The following is an 11,571-nucleotide window of genomic DNA, read 5'->3' as shown; positions in this document are numbered from 1 at the left end:
AGGGGCTGGCTGGGCGGTCGCCGGACTCGGGCCGGCTCGGCTGGGCTCCGCCGCGGGGGCAGCGGGCATTACCTGAAACTGTGTTACGGTGTTGCAGCCTTCCGTCCGTCCGTCCGTCCGTCCCTCTCTGTCTGTCTGTCTTGTCTCCCCGGGTGGATCTCCTACCTGCAGCCTGGCGGCTTATTCTTGGTGTTAATTTTGCGTCGTTTGGCGTGTCCACGCGCGGGGATTGATCGCTCACTCGTGTAAGTTCCCGTGGGTTATTGTTATGTATGCCTCCTTGCAGATGGGGGTCAACTTTCTGCCTTTTATTTTGATAATGCGTGCGTGTCTCTCCGTGTGTGCCTGTAAATAATTACGTGATGCATCCCTGCCTGTACGTATGTGTGCCTGTGTGCGCGCACAAACGTGCATCCGTGTGTACGAGGGACACGGAGGAAAAATAACCCACCCTGCTGATGCACACTCAGATGATTTGCTCTGTTTGCCCAATCCTAATGCCCTTTAAAGACACGGTGCATCTTTTGTTTGCTCCTTACGATTTCCTGCGACTGTCATCTTGTTTTAATGACAACTTATCTGGGGTGGGGGTGAGGAGGAAGCAAGTTTCAAGTTTTGGGATCTCGCCTCTTGTTGGCGTTGTGGTGAGTTGCAATATTGTAAAATCATGGTGTGCTGATGATATGCCTTTATTTGATACTTTATAGGTCACTATCACATGACAAAGGCTTTGAGACAGCTTCATCTTCGTCTGTCTGTAATTTCCATTTGCCTTCCTGGGTAAGTATGTAAACTGTACACACGGAAAAAGAATTGGGTTTTCGTTGACAAGGTAGAGGTCCTCACGCTGCCACTTTTTACATGGAAGATGCTAATTCAGGTTTTAGTGCTGCAGAAAACGTGTCTTCTCCAGGTGCTCATAGCAACTGCTAGATTACAAAGTTTGTATGTAGGGGTGGGTCTTAATAACCTGAGAATTAAAAGACTGTGCATATTCGGATCTCTCTTCACTTCTTTTCTTTTTTCTCGTTTTCTTTTTCTTAAACCTTGTTTTTGTAAAGATAACCAGCCGATTGACTTTGAGCAAAAGTTTTAACGCGAAGTAACATTAGAATATGCAAAGTGCAGCACACAGGTCGAAAACTTAATGGGAATGTGAAGTCCTTTTAAAATTCAGTGGCAGGAAGAATATGAAAATATAAACAGAATAGGTAATTAGAAATCTCTGGAGGTCAAGAATCAGTGAGAAGTTTAGCAGAACTGTAATACTACTGCAACATGAGTTGTTTCGGTTTTAACACGGAGAGCTAATTAGAATTCCATCCATGCTCTTTCTGTGTTTTTTCTTTTGGCATTGATTAATGCAGGTACCTATCAATTTGAGAGATGAATCTTAGTGACTAATTTACTAGTATTCCTAAGCTTTCAGGTACACAGACTTTTTTTTTTTTAACCTGTGTTCTGGGAAAAGTTTTGACACCTTTTGAAGGGTTTGACATCTTTTAAGCTGAAGTGGTAGTTTAAAGAAGAGGCTCTAAATTTCTGGGGTCATGTGTGTAGATGACATAAAATGACTGGCACTTGGAGCGCTTCTCATACGGTCACCCATGGTGGCACTGAACTGCATTTGGCCCAAAATGGGGAAGTGGGAGGTAATATTTGTTTCATGGTACTATTGTGTACATAATTAAAAACAAGACAAGACATGTATTTGGGGTAAGCTTAGTACTCTTAAATGTGAATGATTAATAACATTCTCTTGACCTTTTCCAGGCAGTGTATAGCAGATATAGGATAAGTGATGGTCCCAAACACGCTGGCTTGAAGGGGGCTGTTTGGGAGCAGCTGTTCTGGTGTGATATTATGACCACAAAGCTAGTCTTGAGGCTGGGATCGCCACTGTGGGGAGATAGTTTGAAGGGAGGATTCTGCCTGTTTTCCAGTTCCTGTAGAATGACACCCAAATTTCAGTTTTCGGATTTTGTGGGCAGTGAGGTTGGTATGTGTAGGTCTGAGAGTATAAACGCCAAATTAAGTTACTGAAATTCTTTGACAGACTGGTTGCATAGGATAATATTGCTTTCAGTTTTATAGCGTTACTGACAAGGATTGTGTTCTGTGTAGACTAATTGGTGCAAAAATTTTTACAAAGTAAAAACACATTGGGAAATTAAAAAAATGGCAGATAGGCTTCAAACTGTTGTTCAGAGCCAAATACAAATGCACTGGTTTCTGAACTTAATTTTCTGTGTTTTCAGGTAAGAGTCAGTTCAGAGTGCTGCAAGTGTCAAGGACTTTTTCTTTATTTGGAGTAATAGTAAAGGGTACCGAACAAGAATAGCTCAGGGACCTTGCTTCAGGTAGTATCTTCAGTCATTATCTGGTTTTGATTTTATGTGGTGAAGTCTTTTGGATGCATGGAATTTTGATCCTAGAAATGAAGTGGTGATCATAATCTGCCCACTGCTTTAAGAGGAATGGACCTCAATTTTGTGCATAGTGCTAAATGTAGGTCTTGCCTGATGTTGAACTGGTGTGAACAAATTACAAAGAAAAGAAGGGCAGGGTATCTTTTTGAAGAAAAAGGCATAATAGAAGCTGTAGAGAAAGCAGAGAAATAAATTTCCTCTTAGCTTAAAAAAAGGTAATAAAAATAATGTGCCTAGTTAAGGGGAGAATAGAGATTTTGTTAGATTTGTCCATGACCAGAAACTTCCATTTGCTTTAGAGAGCTTTTATTTTGGTAAAAGCAAAGATTTCTTTTATTATACAGTTCTCAGTAAAGTAACTGTTTGTGAATTGAGTTTGGTAATTCAGTCTTGACATACAGGAGAGACACCTGGGTTCTGGTCTTGGTTAACAAGCGCAGGGTGGAGTGCTTGTGTGTCACAAGCTATAAGGGGGTGAGATGCTTAGCAAGGGGCCTTGTGAATGCTTCAAAAATTGGCCCACGGTCTCAAAAGTTTGTTGCATACTACTGCCCCTCTTGGCACAGCAAGCTGATAAACCATTTCAAGCAGATGCATAATTTAGCAGAAACGTAACTGGTTTCTGTGTCGAGGTAAACTTGGAATATTTAAGAAGCTTGCCCTCGATGCTTTTGAGTTTTTTGGGGGCTGCTTGCCGTAAACCCATCGCCTTCAAAACTTCCATTGGTTTCAGCAGGAGGTTTATTTAGGAAAGGAGTGTAGGAGTGATGGTGAGAGGAATTTGTCCATGTTTATTTTCCTGTTCAAGGAGAAAAACCTTTCTCTGTCATAGTTGCTGTGTGAATAATTAAAGATATTAAATGTCAGTTTTCCACATAAAATATCAGAGGCAATCATGCAGTTATTTCATAGGTAACATTTTTCCTTTTCATCCAGAATGATCTTAACACACTTTGTTCGTAAATTAGTGGTTCCAGGGCTTGCGATCCTGTAAGCATGTGAATATCTTTAAGCAGATGACAAGTCTTGTTAAATTCACTGATACAATTGCTCACATTCAGAGCTTAAAGTTATTCCAGGTTGCTGCCGCTCGTGGTCTGCGGGCTGAGGATGCGCAACGACTCTGAAGTTCAGTCAACGTGGTGTTAGACAGGGCGGTCTTCTGGCATAGAGCTGGTAGCAGAGTGGTATGAAGAAAGGAAGTTTTGACCCAGGGAGCTGGGGAGAGTTACTTTTCCAGAGCATGTGGCGGTGGGGAAAGTGCCGGTAAGGTAGATGACACCTGCGGTGTGCAAGGCTCTGCTGTAGTGTGAAGGTTGTAAATGCACTTGCAGTGAAATCTGGGCACCCGGGCGGTGAAACACTGCCTCTCGTTCGACGGTCCGTGGCACATGTAGTGTTCAGGCCTCCCTTTATCTGAAGGTGGCTCGTTGGCGGAGGCAGGTATTGTAAATTGCAGTTGGAACTGAAATGAAGCTCTGATTTTAATTTCTGGGTGTGCCACAGGCTGTCTCTGTGAGCTCTGACAAGTGACGCAGTCAAAACCAGAGGCTGCTTTCCAAATTTTGGACCCAAGTTGGACTTCCCGTGCACTGCCACAGGGGTGGCCTGCCGCAGCCGCCGGTGGAGTCAGTGGCACTGCCATGGCCCCGCTGGTGGTTTCCAGGGTCAGAGTTTATTCCTGGAAGCACAGCCACATGTCCCTTGGCCACCTGCAAATGGAGACTAATGATACTTCACTGTATCACTAAATCATATGGTACCCCTATATTGGAGCAGTTTTCCAGAGTGAGTTAAGTTGGTTTTTTTTTTTTCCTAAAGTAGTGTTTTACCTTACTTTAACCTTAATTTATGTTTTTCTTTTATTAGGAGTTTCTAAAGCTGAATTGAAATAACAGTTGTATGTATTTCAAAATATTCTTGAGAAGAAACGGGGAAAAGTCAAATTTCTGACTTCCGTAGTATTAACTTTAATGCTTTTCCTTCTACCATGTTTCCCCCTTACCTGGTGTATCATTGTGAGAAGCTTTTTCATTCTGTTTTATGTCAAATGATTATTAGGATTTACTTCCTTTTTATTATTTTATTTTTATTTTTTTAAGATCAGTGAGGATACAGTGTTTCTGTCCAAGAGCAATTTGGTGAGCCTGTTACTAGTGGACCTGGGAATTTTACAAAAGACTCCTACAGCTGTCAACCTTGACAGTTTCAGAAGGGGTGAGACCTGAATCAGCATAAGAATTACAGTAACTTTAAGAGTGGCTTCATGGGCTGCTGTTCGACTGCATTACTTAGAAAAGGAAAAAAAAAAAATCACGTTACTCTCTCAATAATAGTGATATTATTAATAACTGGCAGTTGTAGGCATTGTCTTATTCGTGTGCTTATGTCCTGTCTGGCGAAGTACATAAGTCATACTGTAATCACACACCTCAAAACAAGGAACCATCATTTTTATCCCTGTTTTAGGCATCTGAGATACAAAGCAGTGAAGGAGCGTAGGCTTGCCTGCAGTCACTTAGCAGGTTAGCATTAGCGGGGAATGGAATGAAATCTGCATCTGACTCCTTAGTTTTGTGTCCTTTCCCTTGGTGTATGCTACCACTCTGAAGACTTCCTGGTAGGTAACTGTCTTGACATGTGAGTAGTCTCACTGAATTCTGTGCCAGGTGAGCATCTTTTGCTAATACTTAACTTTCATTCATAATGCTACTTAAAAAAAAAAATAAACAAAACACAAACCAAACCAAAAAAACCCCCAAACACCTTCAGAATAGTGTGAAGGTACTGACTTTCAATTCACTTATATTTATTGACAGGTGAGTCTAAAGTAGGAGGATACTTATAGTTTTTGCCACTAAACGTGGTATTTAAGCTGCTGTGTATGTTACACTATTTATTATACTAACTTCCTTGTATTAATTTTATGAAGATACTGTTTTTTGTAGCAAAGTTTTAAAAATACACGTTGGTCTGAAATAGTTCTTTACAATTAAATTATTTTTCATATTCGTAATCTAATGCGAAATCACAACTTTCTTATGAAACATGGAATCGACAGAAGCAGTTACTTTGATGCTCTAGGAGTATTGTCATAAATAGGGTAACTTACTAATTGAACTTCTATTTCTAAACCTGCTAAACATATTTCATCCTGTAAGATTTTCAGATATGCTGATTACTAGTGTTTTGTTCCTGAGCATATGGGTTGACTTTGATTTTAAAATAGGAGTTGTATTTGAGGAGGAGAGCATACTTTACTTAATGCCTAAGCATAGACCTAATTGTAGTATTCTCACAATGATAGCAGCATTTTATTATTTTTAATATTTATAAATTTGATTACATAAAAGATGAATCAACAAAGAGGAAAAGCATGGTTTTGACACATTCCTGCGTTCATGCCTTTTCCTTTATAGCACACAAATGCATAATGTAATAGCAAGTCCTTATGAGCATGGACAATTCAGCATGTGAAAATAAACTAGCTTCAGGCATATCTGCGTACAAATAAAGCTAGTACAACAAAATTCCAATTTTTAGCGAGGGGAAGGAAAGTTAACAGGATTTTATGAGACTACACGAAGAAAATCAGTTGCTTAGGAAGCATGGAATTTTTATTGTCAGAAATCTTCCACGTGGGTGTTTCCATATAAGAGATTTTTATAAAACGTACCAATTGCTGAAAATAAGAAACAGCATTTTATCGACCCTTGGTGTCACAAAGAGCCTCATTCAGGAAAGAAGAATAATTGAGTGGACTTGCACAACATGGGATCTATGGAACTTAATTCAAGTGGAAGCTCTCTTGACAAGAAGCTTATTAACAAGTCCTGTCTACACCTTCCCTTGCTGAGGGGAAGTGGGAAGGTGTGTCTTCCTTCTGCCTATTTGGTGATTTTTGTTTGGGGGGGGGTGGTGTTTTTGTTTATTTCTGAAAGGCAATATGTATATAGCAAATTGTTGAGGAGTCGGCTTTGAGGCATTGTGAAACCACACTAACTGCGTGCCCGGCTGTGGGGTTACTCCCCTCTTACGTAGTTGTAGCAGCAGGAAGATTTCTTCTGTTGTCCGCGCTCTCAGGAGGGGCTTCATCCTGCTCTTCCGAAACGCGGAGTTCCCTGTGGCAGGGCTGAGCGCGCTCATGAAAGGCCTGCTCCTTGGTACTGCTGGTGAGAGCTCAAGTGAGGAAAGCTTAGACCTGGTCCTGGGTCTCTGGTGGGCTGGGTCACGTATTGGTGACTACACCGTGCTGCCGAGTGTGCCAGGCAGTACTTTAATGCTGTTGGGTTAATGGCTTTGAACCCTTACCTTTCAGTTCTTTCCCCAGTATACTTTTTCTGCCAGCTGTGTAAGGACTTTTAAACATACGCCTCATCAGAAGTTGTCTGTCTCTTTCTTGTTGTTTTTGGGGTTTTTGTTTCTTGTTTGCACCCATGTCCTACACAATCAGGAGTTATCCAGCAATGGGAGTGGGGAAAGCATGTCACACGGTAATAGTTAGGATTATGTCTCTTGCTGCAGAATACTAAGTCTTCACTCTTCAGCCTGTGTGTTCTTTTATGAAGCAAATAATCCTAGGTTTTTGTTTGTGTATGTGAGAGGACGCGTTATTTTGTGGTTGTCAAAGCAATATTTAAGAGAACGACATCACAAGAGATTTGGAGAGGAAGCTGGATAAAGAAAAACTTGGGACAGAATGCAAGGAGTGAGGGAGAACTTGATTTCTTATCTTTTAGCCTCTTCAGTGTGAAGTAATTCCACAAAAGTAAGTGGAGCTGAAACGTTGTGATGTTCTGCATTAAAATCCGTCTGTGAAAGTTGAGAGGAAGTCACTCTTTTTTTGCCAGGTTGATGTAAAAGGCACTTTTGTGGTTGGCCATGTTTGATTTGCTTTCCACAACTGGTCTTTGAGCAATAGCAATTCTACAGTGAGCCACATCATGCTGATTTTATTTTATTTTCCTTACGGGGTAAAGTACAGAGACATCAATGTATCTTGTCCTAACTACTGAAGAGCTCCATCCTGCAGCTACAACTGTGCAATTGGATTCTTGAACAAAAAGCCAGAACCAGAGCTGCATCAGCAATGTGCACCCCTTCACGGATCTGCTGCCCGAAGTTGCTGGCGGCCTGTAATTCTTCAGGAAAGCTGCAGATTTCACATTATTCTCAATTATTGATGTGCATTTAGTCCTGCCAGGGTCATGCACCTGTTGTACTGAGTTATCAGTGCACAAGCTTATAGACAGTCCCTGACCTGATGATGAGCAATGCAGGAGGAGCTGGGAACAGAGGCATTGCTGAAATACGCAGAGTTCCCATAAATAAGAAGAGGGTAGAAGAGCATGAAGTGTGAGAATGCCGTTTGGTAGATGATACATCTTTTGGCATGTATGCCATTTTGTTCAAGTATGTTTGCTTCCCAAGTTGGTTCTATGGCTAGGCAAAGAAAACATTCTGATGTTCTGAAAATCAATGGTTGGAGATGATGGATTTGGAAGGAAGTAGCATTATTGCCTCCATTTGATTGGTAAGTCTCGCTTCAGATGTTCTTTCTCTTTGCAAAAAGTTTCTTTGTACCCAGATTTCACATTGAATAGTGCAAACTTCCTGCCTGGCTCAGTTCTAATCAGTGAGTGCTCTGTGTCACAAACTTGTGAGTTTCAGGGTTTACCTCTTGTTGGAATATGTCTGTAATTTTTTTTCTTGCTTAAGTAAAGTGTCTTTATTTGTATTTATTCCCTCTAATTTGTTTAAGATACTCTTTCATACATTGTGTTAAACATCAGTCATCAAGTGCTCATAATATATTTTGAAACAAGTACGCAAAATTGCAGCATGATCCAGCACTGATTACAGAGCTATGGCATACAAATTAATAAGAAAATAAAAATAGCATCATTAATTTCCAGCTGCTTTTGGAGAAACAGAGGTGTTTATAGGGGGAAGTTTGGTGTCTGCAAAATGAAGAATGACAAAACTGGTAGCAAATACATTAATGCAAGTAACTATTCACAATTTACTTCCTCTGTTCTATTGATTAAAAATGGGTTCCGTTGCTGAAAACATGAGCACAAGCTCCAGTGCCATTCTTTTAAAACTGTTGGATTAAATAAAGAGCACAAGTGTCAGAACTAGAGCAAGGGGAGGAAGTTTTAAACTTTATTTCCTAGGATAGAAAACCTTAAACAAGGGAAGTAAATTACGGATGGCTAAGTGTAACGGTTGGTTGAATGTCTCCATTTCCCATTAATATGAGGGAGAATTGCCCTTGTGCGTGTGAGGAGAAAATTATCTTTTAAGTGTTTCCCTTGGTAGTAACTCAGCATTTTCCTTGCATCTCTTGTATGTGCTTGCTCATGCTCATCTGTCTCACCTCAGCATTGTGTACCAGAAGCAGCAGAAGGTAAATAAAGTCTGTGGTGAAAAGTGATCCAGGCAAAACCTCACACTGTGAGGGCCCTCACCACAGTTTGGAGCGTCAGTTTCCTTTGGAGGAGGCTGTCGAAGGGATCTGGATGTTTAGTTGCAGGTTTTGAAATCTCCGCTTAGTTTGCTGTTACTCAGGGGTGGCCTGTAGTTCAGGTGGGAGCTCCAAACAAAGCTTTGGGCCTGCATGCCTGCGAAGTCTTCCTGGTTTTTAATCAGCGAAGGAAGATCCTGCCCTCCTGAGAGACACGTCTAGAGGAAACGGATTATTTATTTAGATAGTGAAGTGGACTCTCGAGGATGTCCCTGTTGAGCTTTCTGTTTTGCTGCGCTGTGAGGTGATGGGGCCGAAGCAAGCGAGAGGATGCTGGAGTGCGGGGAGGGAAGCACCTGAGAAAACTGGACAGATACTGTTTTGTCTAAGAATTGTCCTGCTGGTTTCTGTGCCACGGGTGATCTAGTTTCTGTGTGCAGTTTTGCTTTCCTGGATGGACTCGCAGGGCTGCATTTGAAGTTTACTGTTACTCTTCACTTATGGAGACAGAAAGAGAGACATCAAAACGGGAGGTGAGGCAGTCATCGCAGACATCCCCATGCAGTCGGTCTCAGGAGAGAAGGGCACAGTGCAGGTCTTCAGTGAGGACAGCACGTGTTCTTATTCGAGGATTCTAGAGAAAAAAATCTTTGCGAGTGGGGGATGGTGTTTTGTGGAGCGCTAACAGGCTTTGCAGAGATTGAGCTGGGCTGAAGGAGGGAGTGGGGGCAGGCACAGTGAAAGCAGGGAGGTTTTTACACCTCGTATTCCTGGCCCTTGTGAGCCCCTCTGTACGTGTCTGCTGCCTTGACATTCCCGTTACACCTACTGAACTGATTTAAATCATGGTTTTGGTCAGTAAACACTTGGTTTAAATTTGTGCTTTTAATCTCATTTTGCTTTGGTATTTCTGTATTTGTTTTCTCAGAAGCAATCTCTATTGGTAGACGACCGTTAAAATATGTTGCTAAATATAGCCTTTACACTACATTTGGCACTACTTTTTTGTTAGTTCAGAGGATGCACTGTATGCCTGCACACTTTCTAAGTAATTACCTGACTTACATGCATTTATTTAGATGGCAGCTGTTAAGAAAGTTTTGATTTAGGACATGACAAATTGTGCTTTTTTTTAAATGGTGGCCTTTAAAAATGTCCTATTTAATAAAGCCACACTCATGCACGAGCACACATGTACACACAAGTTAATGCAAATAGAGTTTGCACTTACAATATAAGTAAAATATTATCTCTAATAAGGTAACCAATTCTACTGTAACCGAACGCAAGCTTTTAGAACTAGTAAAACTCAAACTTCTCTGCTTTGCTTTCTCAGATGAGGAGGAGAACAAGTGGTCTTACTTTTTCAATTCCCAGTTAGTTTCTCAACTTTGCACCAAACTCCACTAAGTGACTTATGGATCAAATACATTTTCTCTGCAAATGCAGTGGAAGTTACTGCTTTCAGGTAACTTAGTTCTAAACCTTGTTCTTGGTCCTTCAATGAAGACTTACCTGTTCAGTATTTGAACTTTGTTTACAGTTTTCACATCAAACATTTGCAATTTATTTTAATTTAATATAAATTGAGTTATATAATATTATAGTAGAATTTAACATTGGCTTGTCATAATTGAAAAGTAATTTATAATTAGGTATTTTTTGTTAAAATACATTTAGCATCAATAACATCTGATTAAAATTTGGATCTGATTTCTTTGTTCAGAAAGGATTCATTTGTAATTGTATCTGTTTCTGTTAAGCTGAATATATTTTCTCAGACGACTTCACTATCCATTATCTGAAGTTTCTATTTGTAATAACAGATGCCTTGGGCAGTATCTTCTGCCATCAAGGAATGCAGACTAGCTCACTAGGTGACACTGTGGCCGTATTAACCTTTTATTTGTGGGACCTAGACCCCCTCTGTAGCTTCTAGCTGATACAGATCAACAGATACCTGTCTGTTTACAAAGATATGTACTTAACGTTAAAAAAAATTGAAGTGATTATTTTAAAATTGCTGTTGCGAGCTTTTCTCTAGACTATGTGGCATGTGACTGTGACTGTAATGGGTGAGGGGGGACTTTATAACTTCCAGGAATGAATCTAGCACCACTGGTGTCCAGAAACCGAAAAATGAAACCACACTGGTTACTGGATGCTGAATGTATTACTAATGTATTAGATGAAGAAAGAATAAGGAAAAAAAAAAAAAGGTAAATATGTCATAGCAACTCCGTGGGCTAACACAGGTAAAGAATTCTAACCCCCACCCTACCAAAATATTAATAGCATCTGGGCAGAGTCAAAGAGCTTGATAACATGTATTGACTCTGCAGCTCCGTGCAGCTTTTCTGCAGCAGGGGAACTGTGTAGCAGTATCTGTGACGATTAAGGAATGCAGAGTTAGACCTCAGGTAGTAGAAAGGTGGTGCTCAGAAATGTAGAGTGTGCCTGAGGCCTGGTGGCACAGTTATACAAACTACTCACATATTGCAATTTTTCTTGCCCGCCCCCCCCCGCCCAAGGAGGAATTACACACTTCAAGAAGTGTTTTTATGCGCTTCTCTCCCCAGCGCAAGCATAGGTTTCATGATCTGTCTTTGTCCTGTTTTTCTGTATTCTTTTATATCAATGTATAGGGTATTCAAAGTCTCAACAGTTATGGTAGTC

At 40.7% G+C, this 11,571-nt stretch overlaps 1 protein-coding gene across 4 annotated transcripts in view; it reads left to right on the top strand.

The window, feature by feature from the left end:
* The first annotated feature begins 164 nt into the window (after positions 1–164).
* Positions 165–11,571, top strand: part of BBX (bobby sox homolog (Drosophila)) — a 143,195-nt gene continuing 131,788 nt past the window's right edge. For 3 of the 4 annotated variants that reach the window (XM_010567321.1, XM_010567320.1, XM_010567318.1), the window contains exon 1: positions 10,319–10,363. In XM_010567321.1, the coding sequence (XP_010565623.1) occupies positions 10,339–10,363 (25 nt within the window). In that variant the 5' untranslated portion in view covers positions 10,319–10,338. Of the gene's footprint in view, positions 246–707; positions 781–10,318; positions 10,364–11,571 lie in introns of those variants that run through there. The other variant, XM_010567319.1, reaches the window with a different exon arrangement.

The sequence above is a fragment of the Haliaeetus leucocephalus genome, unplaced genomic scaffold, assembly GCF_000737465.1.
Source record: "Haliaeetus leucocephalus isolate CR32 unplaced genomic scaffold, Haliaeetus_leucocephalus-4.0 Scaffold228, whole genome shotgun sequence".
Lineage (NCBI taxonomy): Eukaryota > Metazoa > Chordata > Aves > Accipitriformes > Accipitridae > Haliaeetus > Haliaeetus leucocephalus.
This window is presented reverse-complemented; position numbering and strand designations above follow the sequence as displayed.